Raw genomic sequence first — 23,197 nt, forward strand, 5'->3', positions numbered from 1 at the left:
ATTATATTATTAGTGATGCTATGAATAATAATAGCTATATTTATATAGACAATGCTCAAAGAAGCAAAGTTCTTATTTATTTCCAAAGAAAGTAAAATACTAATACATAAAAAGCTGGATTGTTCAGCAAGGGTTCCGTGGAATCCTGAGAGTTCCTTCAGAGGTTCCTAGGGGTTCCTTGAGCAATGGGCATTTTCTGCCTCTCAGATAGGTTCCCACTTAAACAATTGAACTTTTTAGCTATCTGGGGGGGTAATTCCTCTCAATGACCATGAATGTAAGGAGCATTCTTCCCACTGACCATCACACTAATGTATCATGACTAGATATAGTAATTTTCAGCATGGTTTCCTTGAGACTGGAAAGTTATTTCAAGGGTTCTTCTGTGTTGAAATGGTTGAGAAAGGCTGATCTAAAGTAATATAACAGATAAGAATTAAATGGAGATGATAAGTTACATAAGTCCATTTTCAAAATTGGTATCTTAGCTGGGCTGAAGTCAGCGGGACAGGAAATGGCCTGACTTGGCATTTTATAATGCACACAAGCACCACCGTTATCAAGACCCCCACTCACCCCCTATATAGTTATCTGATCAATCAGGAAAATCTGTAAATATCAGGGATAATGTTACTGTCTTCAATATCCTCCAGCAGATGGTTGTATCAATGCGGGCAAATTTTCTTACCCAGGTCAACCTTTGGTTCATAGCTTGCTCTTTGATCTGACAGTTAACAGCTGATCAGAAATTCTCATCTCCACCTCACCAGGGGGTTTGAGGCGATGCTCTCTTATATCTATACCCCACCGCCAGGGGGCATGCAGGAATCTCCTCCCAGGTGAAGATTCCTTATTTGCAATCATCTGTTATACACACCCTGCTGTTTAATTCTGCTCTATTGGTATTCCAAGGTGATCTCCAATAGTGACCAGGTGGCTTATGGATAACCAGACAGTAACAATCCAGAAATGTCTGGTATTAAACATGTTTTGCATTGCAAAAGTAACTCTGTTGTATCCATTCCCATACTTCTGAAAGTATTCAACAGGTTTGGCTCTCTTAGAAACCTAATTATGAGTAGATAGAGGCCCTTAATGTATCACTCATATCTCAGGCCTAACTCTCTCTCCAGTGATCTTTCCCTTTTCAAATGACAATTCCACGCCATAAAATGCATAGGGGTCTATATACCTCATGACCTTGTTCCTCCTGTGAGAGAAAGAGGAAGGATCTCAAATGTAAACAGTAGTACTGTTTAACTTTGTTGTCGTTGTGATTAGCAACCACAAGGCACAGAGCCACTCTGATTGTCTCTATGCATTTTAATAGTGCAATCACAGGCTTTGTGTGTCCTGGGACACTTGCACAATTAGGTAAAAGTGCTATGTTTTAAACTGGCTCTACTGAATACCACATCCACCAACCTGTCATTGTAAAATGTATTTCGGTAGTTAAGTGTCAAAAATGTCTAAATTGCAGTTCTGTAGCACAGAGTTTCTCACTGGTAAGATGTACTATGTTAACACGCTGCCTATCTCTGTCAGAAAATGATCGCATGAAGCTGCTCATCCTTTTTTACCTAATGTCGGAAACATTTTGCCAGATATTATTTAAAAAATAAAAAAAACCAAGTACCCCCTTATTAAATTGATATCTGCAATACTGTAGGAAGATATGGTTTATTTAGAAATATAACTAAATGAAACCTGTTTCTTTACAGAATTTTTATAAAACAGAGTTGAACAAAGAAGAAATGTATATACGGTATATTCACAAACTGTATGACCTGCACATGAAAGCACAGAATTATACAGGTAAACATGCACCTGATACCTCTTCATGATTTTAAGGACCTATGTATTACATAATATAGGTAAGATTTTTTTTTTTTGTCCTTTGAATGACTTGCAGCATTCACTGCCAAAACAGTGAACAGTGAGAAGTTAAACTATACTTATCTGATGTATGAGATGTGAATACAACTGCCAAAAATAGTCTACAATTTAACAAATGCTATTCAGTACATATGAGGTTCCCAACCCTTAAAAAAATGTTCCATGTCCTTCTGAAGTTGATTTTACTTTATTACTAAGGGCTTGCCATCCCTAACTTAATGTTCACCTTAATATACCTGTTACTGTAGGGAAAAAAGTACTTATTGGCCAGCCAGGCTCTGTTAAAGTAAAGTACACTGATTGCCAGGAGCCAGACTTAGTCCCAGAGTCAGATTAGTCAGTCCCTTAGTAGCAGACAAAATTAGTCTCAGAGGGACAAATACATGAGTGTGTTCTAGCTAATCAGTTAAATAGAACTATGCTAGTAGAAGAAACCCGTAGTAAGGAAAATAAATAAATATACACTATATTGCCAAAAGTATTGGGACACCCCTCCAAATCATTGGATTCCGGAGTTGCAATCACCTCCATGGCCACAGGTGTATAAAATCAAGCACCTAGGTATGCAGACTGTTCTACAAACATTTGTGAAAGAATGGATCGCTCTCAGAAGCTCAGTGAATTCAAGCGTGGTACTGTGATAGGTTACCAGCTGTGCAATAAGTCCATCTGTGAAATTTCTTTACTAGTAAATATTCCACGATCAACTGTTAGGCTACGTTCACACTAGCCTTGTGTGCAGGCGGCAGAGAGGCGTTTGGGAAGCGTTTTTACCGCTTCCCAAACGCCTCTGCCAACTCTGCACATTACAGCACATGGTGCTGTTCTAACAGGAGCGTTTGCGTCGCGTTGCGTCGCGGCAAAACGGACGCCTCTGGTCGAGTCAGGAGGCTTTGAAGCCTCCTATTCTCATCTATGGTGCCGCTCCGCAAACGCCCGGCCGGCGTTTGCGGTGCGGTTGCGGTGCGGTTGCGGGGCGGTAACACCACTCAAATGCATTATAGGCGTTTGTGAGGCGTTATTAACGCTCGGCAAACGCCTAGCAACCGCCGCTAAACCGCGCATGCGGCGTTTGCGGAGCGTTTGCCGAGCGTTAAAAACGCTCCGCAAACACCGGACCAACACTTGCCAAACGCTATAGGGGCGTTTGGCAAGCGTTGGCAAAACAGCCTAGTGTGAACGAGCCCTAAGTGGTATTATAACAAAGTAGAAGCAACTGGGAACAACAGCAACTCAGCCATGAAGTGGTAGGCTACATAAAATAACAGAGCGGGGTCAGCGCATGCTGAAGCGCACAGTGTGCAGAAGTTGACAACTGTCAGCACAGTAAATAGCTTAAGACCTCCAAACTTTTGTGTGTCAGATAGCACAACAGTGCATAGAGAGCTTCATGGAATGGGTTTCCATGGCTGAGTAGCTGCATCCAAGCCTTACATCACCAAGTGCAATGCAAAGCGTTGGATGCAGTTGTGTAAAGCATGCTGCCACTGGACTCTAGAGCAGTAGAGAGGTGTTCCCTGGAGTGATGAATTGCGCTTCACTGACAATCCGATAGATGTGTCTGGGTTTGGCGGTTGCCAGAACAGTACTTCCCTGACTACATTGTGCCAATTGTAAAGTTTGGTGGAGGGGGGATTATGGTGTGGAGCTGTTTTTCAGGGGTTGGGTTTGGCCCCTTAGTTCCAGTGAAAGGAACTCTTAAGGCGTCACCATGCCAAGACATTTTGGACAATTTCATGATCCCAACTTTGTGGGAACAGTTTGGTGATGTCCCCTTCTTGTTCCAACATGACTGTGCACCAGTGCACAAGGCAAGATCCATAAAGACATAGATGAGTGAGTTTGGGGTGGAGGAACTGACCTCAACCTGTTGGAACACCTGCGGGATGAATTAGAGTGGAGACTGTGAGCCAGACCACCTCCTCCGACATCAGTGCCTGACCTCACAAATGTGCTTCTGGAAGAATGGTCAAACATTCCCATAGACACACTCCTAAACCTTGTGGACAGCTTTCCCAGAATAGTTGAATCTGTTATAGCTGCAAAGGGTGGGCCAATTCAATATTAAAGCCTATGGACTAAGACTGGGCTGCCATTAAAGTTCATGTGCATGTAAAGGCATGCGTCCCAATACTCTTGGCAACATAGTGTGTGTGTATATGTATGTATGTATACACACTTACCAGCCACTTTATTAACTGCACCTGTTCAATTGATTGGTAACACAAGTTGTTAATCAGCCAATCACATGGCAGCAACTCAGTGCATTTAGTTGTGGTGAAGATGACTTGCTGAAGTTCAAACCGAGCATCAGAATAAGGAAGAAAGGGGATTTAAGTGACTTTGAACATGGCATGGTTGTTGATACCAGATGGGCTGGTCGGAGCATTTCAAAAACTGCTGATCTACTGGAATTTTCACGCACAACCATCTTTAGGATTTACAGAGAATGGTCTGAAAAGGAGAAAATATCTAGTGAGCAGCACTTGACTGGACAAAAATGCCCTGTTGATGTCAGAGGAAAATGGGCAGATTGGTTCGAGATGATAGAAAGGCAACAGTAACTCTAAATAACCTCTCAATACAACCAAGATATGCAGAATACCATCTCTGAATGAACAACACGTTGAACCTTGAAGCGGATAGGCTACAACAGCAGAAAACCACACCATGTGCCGCTCCTGTCAGTTAAAAACAGGACAATAGAAGATTGGACAAACGTCAGGCTCACCAAAATTGGACAATAGAAGATTGGAAAAACGTTTCCTGGTCTGATGAGTCTCGATTTCAGCTGCAACATTCAGATGGTAGGGTCAGAATTTGGCGTAAACAACATGAAAGCATGGATCCATCCTGCCTTGTATCAATTGTTCAGGCTGGTGGTGGTGATGTAATGGTGTGGGGGATATTTTCTTGGCACACTTTTGGGCCCCTTAGTACCAACTGAGTATTGTTTAAATGCCATGGCCTACCTGAGTATTGTTGATGACCATGTCCTTCCCTTTATGACTACAGTGTACCCATCTTCTGATCGCTACTTCCTGCAGGATAATACACCATGTCACAAAGCTCAAATCATCTCAAACTGGTTTCTTGACATGACAATATGACAATGAGTTCACTGTGCTCCAATGGCCTCCACAGTCACCAGATCTCAATCCAATAGAGCACTTTTGGGATGGGTTGGAACGGGAAATTCACAGCATGGATGTACAGCTGGCAAATCTGCAGCAACTGCATGATGCTAACATGTCAATATGGACCAAAATCTCTGAGGAATGTTTACAACAATCTATGCCACGAAGAATTAAGACATATACATGTATATATTAATAAATAAAATGGTGTGCAACTACTAAACATGTTCTAAGATTACTAGTTCGCTGGCTGTCTAGCATCAGTACTTTTTGAGTTTAGAACAGGTGTGTAGAATAGAAAGTAATATTGAAGTTGCACATTGTAATCTGCATACTTTGATCCATGGCCAGTGACTAGGATCAGGACAACAAACAACTTTGTATTTTAGAAGGCGTTGATGGCAATGGAAGCATCAATAATTTGTCAATGTATTTGTCTTAACTTTAGAATATACTGTATGTAAACCCTAACATTATCCTTCACTTGATTTTTTTTGGCCTGTTCAGTATAAAGTTGAAAGCACCTTGTTAAATATGTTCCATAAGTGCAAAAAATACCTATTGATCCTGCTAGTAATCCAATGATCTGAAAACTTCAGGTATACTCTGCTGCTACATTTATCTGTGAGGAATGTCATTAGCCCCCTCCTTCCTAGATTGTAAGCTCCAAGGAGCAGGGCCCTCGAACCCCTTGTGTATCATATTGCATTATTATTGTACTGTCTCATGTATTGTCTCCCATTGTAATGTACAGCGCTGAGCGAACTGTTGGCGCTTTATAAATACTGTATAATAATAATAATAATTAGCCCTGCCTAGATCTCCCTGTGAACTTCAGAAAACCTCCTTTCTATGTTATGGGGATAAGGAGAGGATGAAGGTGCTCTCTAGTCCTATACACTTCGTGTCCCACGATGACAGTTGTTGCTTCTCCAAAGATACAGTGCAGGGAGTGGTGTCACTAAAGGGCAAGGATTTTGTTACTGTCAATTCATTAGGTGAAAATAAAGAAAGAAATGTAGCTCCCATGTCTAATGTTTAGATCTCAGCGATTATATGACTTGAATATTTATCCAGGATCGTAATTTTGCAGCTTGTGTCCTAGCAAGCATACTATCTGCATGGAGTTTGTTGTGCTCGTTGTGTCTGTATAGATTTATCTTGGGTGTTCCAAATTCATTCTATGGCCTAAAAACATACTGGTGGGTTAATAGGCTTCCATTCATATTAGCAACACTGTGTTCATGTGCTTGTGACTTTGGATACAGATGTTAGACTGTCAGCCCATTGAAGGACCAGTCTTCTCTGACCTCTTTCACACTTGTGGTCTGGTGCTGTGTGTTAACCCACACTTCACTACACCATTTAGGTGTGAAGCCAACCTACAATTTCTGCTCTTAAAGGTGTCTGTACTATATAAATAACTATAATCGTTAATGTATGCTTTTTCATAGTCCACTATTTAATTCTTTTTTGTGCTCTGCAGAGGCTGCCTACACCCTTCTACTGTATGATGAGCTACTGGAATGGTCTGACCGGCCACTTAGAGAATTTCTAAACTATCCAATGCAAACAGAATGGCAAAGAAAAGAGTACCTTCATATGACCATCATCCAAAATTTTGACCGAGGCAAAGTAAGCCAGCTTATGTCTTGTGTTTTGTTCTTGTTTAAATTGGCCCTGCTATGTGTATGTATAAATCTGAGTTAGGGACCTTAGATTGTAAGCTCCTTGAGGGCAGGGACTGATGTGAATGTACAATATACATGTAAAGCGCTGTGTAAATTGACAGCACTGTATAAATAAAAATAATTAATGTTAGGTATAACCATTTCTTTAGAAAACCAAGGAAGGGGTAACCAATGTTATTTTAGTGGTGGGTCAGGTCATGTTAATTTTGGGGCTCGGTTAAGGTGAATGTTCGTGATTTTGCATAGCTAATAAAAGACATCTGTCAAATAATTGCCATCCTCATCTGATTTCACCATTACCATATCTGGTTAAATATGTTATAGATTGTAGACCCTACATCTGGCCGATCAGGAGGTGTGTGGCCAGCTTTAGATTTTCATCCAACATCAATATTTTCCTAAATTGCTTTGTCCTTTTAACAGTGTGTCAGACATATGCAGTAAATTTCCTGCTTAAGCAAGCATTCTTGCGCTGGGCTCTTATGTGTATTATAAAATAGAAGTATTTGTACTAGCAGGGATATTTTGTTAAAAGATACCCAGCAGGTAGGTTCATACACTGCACTGCACCTACATTTTGCAGCAACCCAGATTCTGGTCCCTGCCATGTACCCTAGCTATTCATACCATACACAACACTAGTACCATTTGTTTTTTTTGTTTTTTTTGCGAATTCCTCATTACTGATTGATTGCTGCCTATGAAAGTCATAGTAAAGTCAAAAGTCTGGATGTTAATACTTTTTCTTGATTAGTGACCCCCAGTATTGAATGAAGAGGGTTGGCATGACAGCCAAGCAGCTAGCATTTGAAGAATAACAGGTTTTACGATTTCAATGAAATTCTGATCAGACTGTTTTTGCAGAAAGCAATCGATGGTTTACCAGTCTGTGGTTGATTTCTGTAGGCATTACTCTTATATTTTGTATATTGAAAACCTCATATGTGAGCAGCACTCAAGGGTCTATTTCTTCAAAGAAATTGTAGCTTTTGTGAGATACAGAGCATATACAAAATGGCGTGTATTGTCTTTACCATTCACACATGATTTACAGATTTTATGGACTTGGTTTCTTTTTATTTCTATGCACAGTGCTGGGAGAACGGAATTATACTCTGCAGGAAACTTGCTGAACAGTATGAAAATTACTATGACTACAGGAATCTCAGCAAAATGAGGGTAAAGTAACAACAGTATTTTCTAATATATTATTGGTTATGTTTTAAGTACACTGGCCCCAAGGGGGAGAGGGGCTCACCTGCACTTAGTGTACAGTGTTCGATTTAGAAAGTGCTCCTGCCATGACACTATCCTCTGAGCTGTAGTCGCACCTGTCACTCTTGGCTGCAGCACAAAGGAGATGCACTTGGGCGTAGAGATGGACTGTTGTGTTTAAATGCCATGTGTATACTAGAGTCTTCTGACTGTGCTTGCCTGATCTGCTCAGGACCCAGGCAGCAGGTGACATTTACAAGTCCCAACATAAAGAACCACGCACACATACAGTTTAAACTATATATATTTGGACACAGGCACAATTTTAGTTTTTTTACAGGTATTTACCAAAACATATTCAAGCTATAGTTATATAATGGATATGGGCTGAAAGTGCACACTATCAGGTTTAATTTGAGGGTATGTACATCCAAATTGGAGGAAGGGTTTAGGAATTACAGCTCTTAAGCGTAGCCATCCCCCCTTTTTCAAGGGACCAAAAGTAATTGGACAAATTAATATAATCATAAATAAAATGTTCATTTTTAATATTTGTTGAGAATCCTTTACTGGCAATGACTGCCTGAAGTCTGGAACCCATGGACATTACCAAAGACTGGGTTTCCTTCTTTCTGATGCTTTGTCAGGCTTTAACTGCAGATGTCTTTAGTTGTTCTTTGTTTGTGGGTCTTTCTACATTTAGTTTTGCTTTAGCAAGTGAAATGCATGCTCAATTGGGTTGAGATCAGGTGATTGCCTCAGCCATTTCAAAATATTCAACTTATTTTCCTTCAAAAGCTCCTGGGTTGCTTTTGCAGTGTGTTTTGGATCATTGTCCATCTGTACTGTGAAGCACTATCCAATCAACTTTTTGCATTTGGATAAATCTGGCTGACAAACACTGCAGAATTCATTTGGCTGCTTTTGTCTTCTGTCACATCATCAATAAACACAAATGACCCAGTGCCACTGGAAGCAATGCATACCCATGCCATCACACTGCCTCCGCCATGTTTTACAGATGACATTGTGTGTTTTGGAGCATGAGCTGCTCCAAGCCTTCTCCACACTTTTTTCTTCCCGTCATTCTGGTACAGATTAATCTTAGTTTCATCCGTCTAAAGAACGCTTTTCCAGAACTGGTCTGGCTTTTTTAGATTTTTTTTTGGCAAAGTCTAATCTGGCTTTTCTATTCTTCAGGCTTATGATCGGTTTGCTCCTTGTGGTGAACCCTCTGTATTTTCTCTCCTGAAGTCTTTTCTTGATTGTAGACTTTGACAATGATACGCCCACCTCCTGGAGAGTGTCCTTCACTTGTCTGGATGTTGTGAATGGGTTTTTCTTTACCTTAGAGAGGATCCTGCAATCTTCCACCACTGTTGTCTTCCATGGATGTACATGCCTTTTTATGTTGCTGAGCTCACCAGTGCGTTCTTCTTTACTCAGAATGTACCAAATTGTTGATTTGGCCACTCCTAATGTTGCTGCTATCTCTCTGATGGATTTGTTTAGTTTTTGAAGCCTTACAATGGCCTGTTTCACTTGCATGGACAGCTTCTTTGAACGCATGATGTAGGTTCACAGCAATATATTCCAAATGCAAATACCACACTTAGAATCAACGCCAGACCTTTTACCTGCTTAATTGATGAAGAAATAACGTAGGAGTAGCCCATACCTGGCCATGAAACAGCTTTTGATTCAATTGTCCAATTACTTTTGGTCCCTTGAAAAAGGGGGGATGGCTACTTTTAAGAGCTGTAATTCCTAAACCATTTCTCCAATTTGGATGTACATACCCTCAAATTAAACCTGAGAGTCTACACGGTCAGCCCATATCCATTATATAACTATAGCTTGAAGATGTTTTGGTAAATACCTGAATAAAACTAAAATTGTGCCTGTGTCCAAATATATATGGACCTAAATGTATGTAAACGGATAAACCTATATAGCAAGGATATGTCGTGCAAAGCTGAGATTGGCATGGTGCATGTTTAACTGCTGCAGTGCTGAAACGTTAGAGCGAGAACAGCAGAGAGACAGCAGCAGGTCATTGCATGGGTAGACAACTCCATGTGACTCTGAATCCTACTATAAGCCAGTGTGAAAAGCTGAGTAAGTCTCTGTGGGCTGCCACTGACACGAATAGCAGGGGAGCAGACCGCTCATAGTATGACAACTTTATTGCAATCACCACAAAATTGGGTACACCATTATTTGAGCAAATCAATGGGTGGTGCTGATAGCATGATACTGCTCACATAAGTGGCTACATACGATCAGTACCTATGACTGAGCCTGAATTTGCAGCCACGGTTGCTGGCTCTGGCTGTATACACGCTGGATGCTGCTAAGCACTCAGTGTATGTATACCCATAGCATAGGATGGCATAGCATAGAGTCTTAAGGAATGGGGCCCAACCTATGATCCTGCATTCAGAAAACACACCTAATAACTGAATTCTTTAGGGTGGCTTTGGGGATTTATTTGTTCATTACAGATTTGCTAGATGAACTCCAAGCTTCACCTTCCCAGCACCATCTAGTACAACAGGGGGAGGAGTCTCTCTCATGCTAATTCTAGACAAAAAACATCAATTCAGCCTGATAATTATAATACTAGTTCTGGCATTTTGGTATGGTTGATTTGCATTATTATTATTTGAATTGTGATACTGTCATAATGTGAGAATGTAATTGGTCCAGACATTTGTGTAATTCTAGGGTATCCCTGTAGAAAATGTGTGCTTGGGGTGAATAGATGGTCCATGTGGGCTCAGTTGAATCTTGGGCAGTGCATTTATCAATCAGTCCATCCTCTAATGTGAATTTTAAGAGGGTAATCATTCAGTGTAAATTGGTAGCTTAATTTTCTTCAGGGAAAATGTTCTATAAATATAAATTGCCTGTCACCTTGTAATGGCGACTTTGACAAGCTTAGGCAATAATTAGGTTGTACCCAACCGCAATATATAAACTTGACTTGCTTCCATTATAGGGAATGTCAAGGTGAAAATGTTTGACCTTTTAGACAATTCTTATAGCTATTCAGAACAAAGATGAGCACACCACAGTAGACCCTAGTACATGCAGGTCTATTGGATATTGGCAAGCATGCATATGTGTAAACTGGAGGTGTTAGATTGTTCTGATGCAAACTAATATCAGGAAGCATGTAAAATATGCATTTTCATAGTTGTATTCCTGAATAGATACTGTATATAAATGTAATATTCTATGTGAAAGTCCTCAACATTCTTCTTTTTACCAGATGATGGAAGCTTCATTGTATGATAAAATAATGGACCAGCAACGTTTGGAGCCAGAATTTTTCCGCGTTGGATTTTATGGGAAAAAATTCCCATTTTTCTTAAGAGTAAGTGACAAAATATTTTTTATCTTGTTTAGTCATAATTCAAAATAATAAAATTATATACTTTTTAAGAAAAATAGCCAATAAACACAAAATTTAAAGTTTGAATGATTATGAAGAAACAGTGTTTTCTATATCAAATCTTTTACGTAACCAAATCAAGTCATACGTCGAAGTCAAGTATGTGAGTCTACAGAATGGTGTCGTGCTAAAAAGAGGATCCCAGATGAAGACTTGTCTAAGCCTATAGCGCTGGGAAAGGTTACAGGAAGATTCCCAAGGATTAGGGTTCCATTTTTATAGTCAGAAAAATAGTTACTTAATCTTAAGGGACACAGGACAGAAGGGATTCTGAGACTCTAGGTTGTGCTGCCACCTGTAGAAGAATTGGACACTGAAAAAAAAAAAAAAAAGGAACTGGCAGGATAACCCTTTCTACTCTCCCAGTTTTTTCTTTTATGCCTTTTTATCTAGACATTTCAGCCATGTTTCTTTGTTCAGTGCAGTGTTATGACAGTTTCCTTTGCTGGTTTCCCGATCTCCTGCTCCTTGGCACTGCCTTGGGGGCTGTATCTAGATCCCATCATGAGGACAATGCAGAGCTAGCCTGTAATTTGGCCCTAGGCAGTGGCCTCTGATGTTTGCGCTTTCAAAGTGGCAGGTTACAGCTGTTGGCAACAGAGTGCTGTACAGGTGCAGAGCTATGATACACCCACCAGTGGAAGCCTGCCTCTGAATACATAGGGGTATACCCACCAGTAGGTTAAAGATTGTCTTGACTGTAACTGAGTCGCAGGATGTTGTCTAAACTGTCCTTGTGGGTAAGGGTAGGGGCTTGCCCTCTATTTTTTTTTTCTGGGAGCCTGGTGTGCGTGCTCTTTCTCCTGAGTTTCCTCCTCATGTGTTATTACTGTTTTCATTTGTGCACCATCTCTCCTGTGTTGCAAGAACTTAATGGTGCTGAAACAGCTAGGAGTGCAGTTCTTTGACACAATGTATATGTCCCAAGCACTTTGAGGAACATAGCTGCAACACATTTTAAATTTTTGAATGCACCATATTCGTGCCCCTGGACCCACAACATATTGCCTGTGTGTGTGTCTGTGTTTTTTTTTCTCTACCTCTTCTACCCCTCGTTGTAAGTCAAAACATTGCTGGCTCTTTTTAAGGCTCAGAGGTCAATACTTCTTACTGCTACCTACATTGACTTAGTCAACGAAGGCCTCCTAATCTCTCCTGCTCCTACTGCTAGGTTCATGAATACCTTTATTGGTTTGGTTTATTGCTATACTAGCGGTATGGTGGATGTGTTTTTGCATATGCACGTCCGGTTGATGAGGAGTCTAAACTTTTAATTTTGGATGCCTGAGGAGATTCAGTCTGCTGACATAACTCCTAGGCTTAGGGATACCATATTTATCCTTATTCACACATACTTGTTGACAACTATAGCAAATCACATCTTAATCCTCTGAATTTACCTTTAGTCTAGGCTAGCTTATAAATCCCTAACCTGTGAAAACCTTCCAGTACACTCATTATTACAACTGGTTTTATACAGTGACTGGTCTTCTCCTGACAAGCTGTCATCCCCTATCAAATGTATTTCCTAAAAATACCCTGTTGAGGAAGCTTTTGTTAATAAATGGTCCCACTGCGTGGTGTATCTGTTTTTTCTGGTTTCAACAAAACCCTGATCATCTCTTAGGACATTCCAGTGTTTAAAGATCAGACTAGAAATCGTCTTCAAATCTTTTTCTGTTAGTCCCTGCTCTTCACCCTTTTGTCATGGGCTAGAGGTCTGGACCAAGGATATATCTAAGTCTCTTGACACAAACTTAGGTCCTTCAGTTTTGCAACAGTTATAACTCATGCCTGTTGCCCTACACTGCTGTGTCCATGGGCTTTTGGATATTGTGCAGAGTGTGTGTGTGTGTGTGTGTGTGTGTGTGTGTGTGTATATATATATATATATGTGTGTGTGTATATAATGTAAGTGTCCACACTGTGTTTCATAAAGAAGCACTTTGGATTTTAGTTGTCTTTTAATTTTGGATTGATCGGAACCTTTTCAATGGCAAAAGTTAATTTATGAGTGAGTGACCCTCATATTTAATTGCAAACACTTTGGTTCATTAGTATGGTTAACACCCGCATTTAGGATATAATTTTATTTATGTGTTAACACCCGTATTTAGGATATAATATGGTCCCATTCACCTGCTTCCCTCCACCTGAGTCTCCCATCCAGTGATAATGGGCGGAGGCTCCTCTCCTCTGCACCTACTGTCTAATTTGAAAACGGTATGGCTGTGTGCAGCTCCACCCACAAATGAATGAACTACAGGTCATGTCTGCCATCACAGCAGATGGATTTGTAGTTTCAATGGACCACAAGCATACTGATAAGCACAATAATAGTCCATTCACACCGTGGAGTACTGGCAACAGAGTGGCAGAGAGTGTGTGTAGGAACTTGACATTGAATCTACTGATCGTGGGTGCAGTGCTCTATAGGCTGCTATGAAAAAATAATACATACACATTTGTTTTTCTCCTAAAAAAAATATCTACATTTATTTTTTTTCTTTTCCAAAAGGTGAACTTCTCCTTTAATGCAAAAGCCACTTGAAGCTCCTTAAGCTCTTCATTTTCCATGTAGTGGACAAAAGACACAACACCTGCCATCCCACTATACAATGTCCAGTACCTGAATACAGCAGTACCCCTTTCCCCACAACCCCTCCCCACCACACACACACATTGTCTGCATGATGAAATAAAGTGAACCGGACTGAATTTTAGTCCATGAAATAGCAAATAATGATGTATAAATAATTACTATGTCCATAACCATTTTCATTCAAAAGCAGTGTAGTTGATATTCCTGTTTAAACACTAACAATTTCTCTCATGACCAGAACAAAGAATTTGTTTGTCGAGGCCATGACTATGAGAGACTGGAGGCTTTCCAGCAGCGCATGCTAACAGAATTCCCACATGCCATTGCAATGCAACATGCCAACCAGCCTGATGAAACGATATTCCAAGCAGAAGCACAATGTATCCTTTCTACTGTGAAGCATAAGGAGATTGCAAGCCACCCTTTCCTGCTAAGTATTTATTTTGCACTGTTAAATCTACAGCTGAAAAACATGACTTCTACCTTGGACATTGATAGTGATATCTGCAAAATCTGTGTCAGGCTATGTGTAATTCAGGGATAATAGCTGAGCCATACTTTTTTTTTCAATAAAGATGGAAATAAAAAAAATTGCATGGCTGTTATTGCTGCAGTAAAGGGGGTTTGTGTTTATACATTCTGTTTATATTATATTATTCATTTAACCACTAGGGGACCGCCCGCAGTACATATACTGCTACAAGGCGGCCCCTGTGCGCAGGATCACGTATATAAACATGATCCTGCTTTCCGGGGTAGGGGGCGCACGCGAAGTGCGTGACCACTGTACCCGCAGCACCGATCGCGGCCGTGGGTGTCAATCACCGGGTCCCAGCTGGTGATTACCCTCCGGAGCCCGGCGATTGCCGGCAATCACAGACAGAGAGGAAGGCTGCATTGTTTTCAATGAAGCTTTCCTCCCTGTCAGCTTTCAGCACACTGTTCCGGGATCTCTGGTCACAGCCTTCCGGGATCTCTGGTCACAGCCTTCCGGGACAGTATGTAATAGAGAGGTACTCACCCCCGCCCCCTAGTAAAACACTCCCCTCACATAGTTAACCCTTTCATTGTCTCCAGAAGTTAACTCCTTCCTCCCCAGTGCCATTAGTACAGTGTCATGTGTTTTTTTTTTTTGCACTGATCCCTGTATTGGTGTAACTGGGGATGTCAGTGACCCCAAGTCAGTTCCCCCCAGTGTCAGAATGTCTGCTGCAGTCCCACAGTCCCGCCATAAGTAGCTGATTGCCGCCATAAGTCGCTGATCGCCACTATTCTTAGTATAAAAAAATTAAAAATCCAGTGTGTATACCGTCATTTGTAAACGCTATAATGTTCACGTAAACCAATTAGTTTACATGTATTGGGATTTTTTTTTAGCAAAGACATGTCGCAGAATACATTTTGGCCGAAATTTATGATGAAATTTGATTTTTAAATTTTTTTACTGGACATGTTTTATAGCCAAAAGTCCAAAATATTGTTTTTTTTCCTCAAAATTGTTGGCCTTTTCTTTATAGCGCAAAAAAATAAAAACCGCACAGGCGATCAAACACCACCAAAAGAAAGCCCAATTCGTGGGGAAAAAAGGACGGAAATTTTATTTTGGTGCAGCGTTGCATGACCGTGCAATTGTCAGTTAAAGTGATGCAGCACCATAACACAAACCGCTTCTGTAACCGCTTCCTGATCGCCCTATAGCAGAAATACTGCTACAGGGCAGCACAGGTGCACAAAATCACATATATTTACATGATTTGCGCTCCTGTGGTTTTCACGCCCCTCCCAGATAGCGTCAGATTGCCCGTCAGTACACCAGTCATCACATTTACCCCCTCGATTGCCAGGAAGACGCTCATGCACAATAAACCTCCATTGCTAGTATAGTGTCTGAACGGATCAATATGTTTGATCAGATCAGCACTATACCAGCGTTCACATTAGTATAGCGTCCCCAAAAACGCAGAGTTAGCGGGATCAGCCCCGTCACCTGCCAGCACCTGCGTTTAGCCCCTACTCTTACCCCCCCTTCTCCCCCAGCAAGTGCAGTGCCAGTAGGTCACTGTCACTTGATCTATTGCACACAAAACCGCAGTGTTGGCAGAATCAGGCCTGATCTCTGTTAGCACTTGCCGGTAAATTTTGATGACTCTCATATGCAGTGCCATGCTACCTTTTGGTGAACTGGCGAGCACCAGTGGTCTAGTACATCTTGGGCTTTCACATACCTCTTAGATTATAAGCTCCAAGGGGCAGGGCCCTCCTAACTCTCTTTTATTGAACTGTATCGTTGCTGTATTATCTCCCGTTAAATTGTAAAGCGCTGAGCAAACTGTTGGCTCTGTATAAATCCTGTATATTAATAATAATACCAGCACTGCAGTATCGCTTGGCGATGTGGTGAGTCCCATAAGTGCAGTACAAGCTGGTGCGGTGGCGAGCACAAGTATTGTCCCGCAACCACCAAGAATTCGCACACAGGCCCGTAGAGCCCCAAGTATCCTTCCGGATGTGCTTTCAAATCCCGATTGGCAGCCCACAAATTCTGCAGTACTTGTACTTTCCCCATTCACTGCCCAACCCGGAATTCAGGTGGAAATAGCAAATTTAACTACTCCCCTTGATTTTTTGGAGCTGTTTTTCACTGAATATCTGTATGCGTTGATTGTGGATCAGAGCATTTTATATGCACAACAATGTATCGCCACCAACCAAAATTCAAACCTTGCCAGACCATTCGCATGGAAACCCATTACGTCTTTGAATTTATATTTTTTTGGGGCCTAACCATCAACATGGGCATTACTAATAAAAATTAATTGCAGTTGTATTGGTCCACAGACCTGATTCATCATATGCCTGTGTTCTCTGCTGCCATGGCCAGGCATAGATATGAGAGTATAATGTGTTTTATGCATTTCAGCGACAATGCACTCTGTCATCCTTGGGGTGACCCTGAATTTGACCGGCTCCACAAAATTCAGTCCCTCGCAAATCACCTTAACCAAAAATTTACAGATGTCTATACACCCCAGCAAAAAATCTGCGTTGATGTGACCCTCATTAATTTTTTTGGCTGCCTTGCATTCAAACAATTTCTCCCCAGCAAGCGTGCCAGATATGGGGTCAAGATGTAGAAGACCTGTGCGAGGACAACAGGCTATACTTATAAGTTTCGGATTTACGAGGGAAAAGATAGTCACGTGGAGCCCCCCAGATGCCCAGACTACATGGGGAGTAGTGGCAACATAGTGTGGGACTTGGTGTCATCCTTTCTCCATATGGGGTACCACTTATACGTGGACAATTTTTATTGAAGCGGGCCACTATTTAGACATTTGTACAATCTTGGAACTGGCGCATGTGGCAAAGTGTGACCTAATGTTTGTCCACCATTAGAAGTGGGTGGATGCAGGGTGGTATATTCTAATGGTGGGCATACCACACATTTTTTTTTTGGCAGAGACCAGGGACGTACTGGTACATCACTGGACTGGACTTTGAGTGGTTATACCAGGATGATGCCTACAGCTGCAGGCATAATACTGATGTCATTTTATTCAGCTGGCGATCGGCTTTCATGTAAAAGCAATCCTAGTGGCTATTTAGCTGCAGGATTGCTTTTACAAGCAGCAGGAGACAATGCCCCCCCTCCCCCGCTGCCTTCCATGGCCTTCTCAGGCACTCCCGTGCCATCGGGGGAACTTGAGAATGCAGCCGGTGTTTCTGCCAGCTGACCATAGAGCTGATTGGAGACCAGAATGGTGCCAATTGTCTCTATAGCCTAAGAAATCAGAAGCTACGAGCATTTCATCACTTCAGTTTCGAAGGATATAAACAGCGCCATTTGTAAATTGGGAAAGCATCTGATCACACCGATCCTGGTTTGATCAGATAATGTATGGCAGAGGAGATATCTAGAGTCTAATAGACCACAGATTTCTGAAAAAAGAATGTATGACAATGCCCATTGAAGTTATAGGGGATATTTGCATTTCCTGTGATAGCATTAAAAGTGATAAAAAAAAATAAATAAATAAAGGGACAGTGTAAAAATAATTTAAAAAATCAAAATAACTTAAAAAAAAAAAAAATTACTCTCACCCCCCGCGCGCACATGCGTTTGTGAGCCTTGACCCTGTGCCAGTATGGAAACAGCAGTTGCACCATGCATGTGAGGTATCGCCATGAACGTCAGATCAAGGGCAGTAATTCTAACTCTAGACCTCCTCTGTAAATCTAAAATGGTAGCTTGTAAAGGCTTTTAAAACATTGCCTATGGATATTAAAAACGTATGCAGTTTGTCGCCATTGCACGGGGCATGCACAGTTTTAAAGCATGTCATGTTTGGTATCTATTTACTCAGCATACAATCATTTTATATTTTACCAAATAATTGGCCAATATATTGTGTTTTTGTGCATTAAAAGTAAAAAAAAAAGTGTATTTATTTTTTAAAAATTGCGTTTGAAAAGTCGCTGCGTGAGTACTATGTGACATAAAAAATTGCAGCACCCACCATTTTATTCACTAGGGTGTTTACTTTAAAAATATATATAATGTTTGGGGTTTAAATTAATTTCCAACAAAAAATACAGATTTTTTTCATGTGAACTAAAAGTGTCAGAAAAGGCTTGGTCTTCAGGTGGTTAGAAGAGTGAATGATGTGTGGCATAAACTTCTAATGCTGGGCATAAAATGCCCCCAACCCCCAAAACGACCCCTTTTTGGAAAGTAGGCACCCCAAACTATTTGCTGAGAGGCATGTTAAATCAATAGAAGAATTTATTTTTTTACCACAAGCTTTTGAAAAATGAAAAACAAAAAATATTTTTTTTTTTACACAATATTGTCACTTAAATGATTTATTGCTCACACATGCCATGGGTATATGTGGAATTACTCCCCAAAATACATTCTGCTACTTCTTCCGAGTATGGGGGTACCACATGTAAGAGACGTTTTGGCAGTCTAGCCAAGTATAGGATCCCAAAATACAATAAGCACCTTCAGGCTTTTAAAGGGCTTTATTTCTTCATTACACTTCCTGACTACCTATCACAGTTTCGGAGGCCCTGAAATGCCAGGATAGCACCAAACCCCCCCAAATAACCACTTTTTGGAAAGTAGGCACCCCAAGGAATTTGATAAGAAGCATGGTGAGTATTTTGCAGATCACGTTTGTTGCCACAAGTTTTTGGAAAATGAAGAAAAAAACAATATTTTTTTCTTTTCTTTTTTTATATTTCAAAACCTTCTGAGAATAAATGAGATCTGCAAAATACTCACCATGCCTCTTTTTTTAAATTCCTTGGGGTGTCTATTTTCCAAAAAGGGGTAATTTGGGGTGGTTTGGTGCTATCCTGGCATTTCAGGGCCTTCAAAACTGTGATAGGTAGTGAGGAAGTGAAATTGGGAAGTTACGCACCTTCAGGCTTTCAAAGTGGTCATTGGATTTCAGGCTCCTGTATGTGGCTAGGCTCCCAAAAAGTCTCACACATGTGGTATCCCCATACTCGGTAGAAGTAGCAGAATGTATTTGAGGGTGTAATTCCACATATACCCATAGCTTGTGCGAGAAATATATCATTTAAATGACAACTTTGTGTAAAAAAAAAGTTTGCCATTTTCCAGAAACTTGTAGAAAAAAAATAATTCTTCAATGGACTCAATATGCCTCTCAGCAGATAGCTTAGGGTGTCTACTTTCTGAAAAGGGGTCATTTGTTGTTTTTTTTTGTAAATTGCAGTATCTATACAATAGTTTGTAGACGCTATAACTTTCACAAAAAGCAATCAATATACACTTATTGGGATTTTATTACCAAAAACATGTAGAAGAATACATTTTGGTCTAAATTTATAACTAACTTTGAGTTTACTATATATTTTTTATAGCCGATAGTAAAAAATAAAGTTTTTCTTAAAAATTTTCGGTCTTTTTTGTTTATAGCGCAAAAAATAAAAAGCGCACAGGTGATCAAATACCACTGAAAGAAAACTCTATTTGTGTGAAAAAAAGGATGTAAATTTCATTTGGTGCAGCATTGTATGACCGTGCAATTATCAGTTGAATTAGTGCAGCGCCGAGTAGCAAAAAGAGGCCTGGTAAGGAAGGGGGGTAAATCCTCTAGAGGGCAAGTGGTTAATACATATACAATGCATAAACAACATGTGTAGCCATTTCCACGTATTTACCATTATCGTATTTATCAGTTCTGATGTGACTTCTATCATTTATGTAATATTTGAGCTAGAACTATAGGCAAACTTTTTTTGTAAAACTTTAGATAGAGTTATGCAGGCCATAGATGGGTCGAAAATCGGCCGATTTTTCGGCCGAAAATAAAATCGGCCGATTTTCGGATCGTTAGTGGGCGATTTGGTCGGCCGATTTTCGGTATTTTGGCCGGTTTTTTTTTCGGTAAAGTTGGAAAAAAATCGGCCGATTTTGCCGATCGGCCGATTTTCGCGGCAATTAGTGGGCGAATTGGCCGATTTTTTACCGATAAAAAAACTGCGCATGAGCAGTGACCTGCAAGAGGAAGACAAAAAGAAGAGGAAGAGGATGAAGAAGAGGATGAAGAAGAGGATGAAGAAGAGGATGAAGAAGAGGATGAGGATGAAGAAGAAGAGGATGAGGATGAAGAAGAAGAAGAAGAGGATGAAGAAGAAGAAGAAGAGGATGAAGAAGAAGAAGAAGAGGATGAAGAAGAAGAAGAAGAGGATGAAGAAGAAGAAGAAGAGGATGAGGATGATGAGGATGAAGAAGAGGATGAGGATGAAGAAGAGGATGAGGATGAAGAAGAGGATGAGGATGAAGAAGAGGATGAGGATGAAGAAGAGGATGAAGAAGAGGATGAGGATGAAGAAGAAGAAGAAGATGAAGAAGAAGAAGAGGATGAAGAAGAAGAAGAAGAAGAGGATGAAGAAGAAGAAGAAGAAGAGGATGAGGATGAAGAAGAGGATGAGGATGAAGAAGAGGATGAGGATGAAGAAGAGGATGAAGAAGAGGAAGAGGATGAAGAGGATGAAGAGGATGAAGAAGAGGATGAAGAAGAGGAAGAGGATGAAGAGGATGAGGAAGAGGATGAAGAGGATGAGGAAGAGGAAGAGGATGAAGAAGAGGAAGAGGATGAAGAAGAGGAAGAGGATGAAGAAGAGGAAGAGGATGAAGAAGAGGAAGAGGATGAAGAAGAAGAGAGGATGAGGATGAGGATGAAGAAGAAGAAGAGAGGATGAGGATGAAGAAGAAGAAGAGAGGATGAGGATGAAGAAGAAGAAGAGAGGATGAGGATGAGGATGAAGAAGAAGAAGAGAGGATGAGGATGAGGATGAAGAAGAAGAAGAGAGGATGAGGATGAAGAGGAGGATGAGGATGAGGATGAAGAGGAGGATGAGGATGAGGATGAAGAGGAGGATGAGGATGAGGATGAAGAGGAGGATGAGGATGAGGATGAAGAAGAAGTAGGATGAAAATAAGAATAATTCCAGTCCAGCAAAAAGTGTCTCTGCAGAGAGCTCCGCTATTTCTGACAGTTCTCTGACAGTTCCTTGACATTTACAGCGGTTGAAACATTGTATCTATTTGTTTCCGAATAAAAACATCTGTATCCTAAATGGAAATAAATAGATACAATGTTTCAACCGCTGTAAATGTCAAGGAACTGTCAGAAATAGCAGAGCTCTCTTCAGGGACACTATTTGCTGGCTGTAGAAGGGATGAAAATCGGCCGATTTTTTTTACCATTGATGGCAACGTCGGCCGCTTGAACGACCGAATTTTCGTTTTTTAAAAGAAAAATCTGCCGTTTTTCTCCCCATCTATGGCCTGCATAGGAATGTTCTAACCCCTGTCAGATTTTTTTTTTCCCATTGGGAGCTTTGCCTTCACTTCCTGTCCCATAGCAAAACAGGAAATGAGAGGAAATCTTTGCAAATGAAGGGAATCCCTTTTGGGCTCCCCAGGTCACCCATTGGAAAATTTCCCCTCTATTATATTTCTGGGGACAACCCAAAATTTTAGATTTTCTTTTACTTTCACTTTTAATGAGAATGGTAAAAAGGGCAAATAGGGTGAATCTCTCTAACAGAGTCACAGACAGCAATACAAATCTGCCCAATGTTCTAATCCTCCTTCACTGTATCCAAAACTAAAGAAAAAAAAAAAAGAATTTTGCTTTGCTTAATTCTATTTTAACATCTCTATTGCCCTCCACCACATTATTTTTTTTGTTGGCTTCTGGAGCCGTTATGCTAGGACATTTATGTCCTCCAGTGTTTGCTTCCAGGTGTATAGGGTTAGCAACTTCAGCCTTGCAAAGCCATGGCTGCCTAAAGTAAAGGTAGCATCACATATGTTTTATGTTATATGCATGCATGCATAGTAATGTTTAAATGAAATACATGCAGGTATTTAATACCTCTAAAATAGGTCAAGGTACTCCACCTGGCAATGCCTTCATGTTTATTTTTACTCTGAAGGCCAGTACCATCTTTATTCAGATGTCATCCAGAGTCAGCATCTGCATCATAGCCTTTAATCCTTGTTCTGTATGACACAGGCATGTAAATCATGAAGCTTGTGCAGTAGCGTCTACATTCTTGGCTCTATGTACACATCTTGCACAGATGAGCCATGTGCTTCTGTCTCTCATTCTGAAACTTGTCTAAACAATACAACATAGAGGCTGTGTGAGTGATCACTGGGAAAAGGGTAAATTAAAAAATGCTTCCTCCTGCCTGAAACAGACAGATACATTCTTATCCTAGACTGTCAATTATATAGTGCTCAAATATACTGTTAATGCATTTTGTGATATGCTAGGGTTGTATGCATGCAGACTTAGTAAATTTACTGATAGGGTCAACTTAAACCTGTGGACTTAAAGCGGAGCTCCACCCAAAAGGGGAAGTTCCGCTTTAAGGACTGCTCCCCATTAAGGATTAGCACCTTTGGGGGGAGCGGGTACCCGAATTTGACAGGTACCAGCTCCCACTTCCGGTCTAATCGCCTAGACGATTGGAAACAGAAGGTGTCCTCCCTCCCTCCCTGTAGTCTTTTGGGACAAGTGACAGGTCCCAGAAGACTACAGGACCATTCATGCAGCGCTCCTCACGCATGCGCAGTGGGTACCCGGCAGTGAAGCCGCAAGCAGTCACAGCCGGGTGCCCACACTGAAGATGCTGGCTTCCAGGAATA

The 23,197-nt window shown here is 40.8% G+C and overlaps 1 protein-coding gene across 2 annotated transcripts in view; it reads left to right on the forward strand.

Moving 5' to 3' along the window:
* The window catches only part of DOCK4 (dedicator of cytokinesis 4), a 409,224-nt gene that overhangs the window by 316,464 nt on the left and 69,563 nt on the right, over window positions 1-23,197 (forward strand). For both annotated transcript variants that reach the window (XM_089673954.1, XM_089673955.1), the window contains 5 exons: window positions 1,722-1,815; window positions 6,520-6,668; window positions 7,817-7,903; window positions 11,214-11,318; window positions 14,237-14,378. In XM_089673954.1, coding sequence (XP_089530080.1) covers window positions 1,722-1,815; window positions 6,520-6,668; window positions 7,817-7,903; window positions 11,214-11,318; window positions 14,237-14,378 — 577 coding nt within the window. The remainder of the gene's footprint in view (window positions 1-1,721; window positions 1,816-6,519; window positions 6,669-7,816; window positions 7,904-11,213; window positions 11,319-14,236; window positions 14,379-23,197) is intronic.

The sequence above is a fragment of the Staurois parvus genome, unplaced genomic scaffold (assembly GCF_062004578.1).
Source record: "Staurois parvus isolate SC_StPar_1 unplaced genomic scaffold, SC_StPar_1.0 ptg000147l, whole genome shotgun sequence".
Lineage (NCBI taxonomy): Eukaryota > Metazoa > Chordata > Amphibia > Anura > Ranidae > Staurois > Staurois parvus.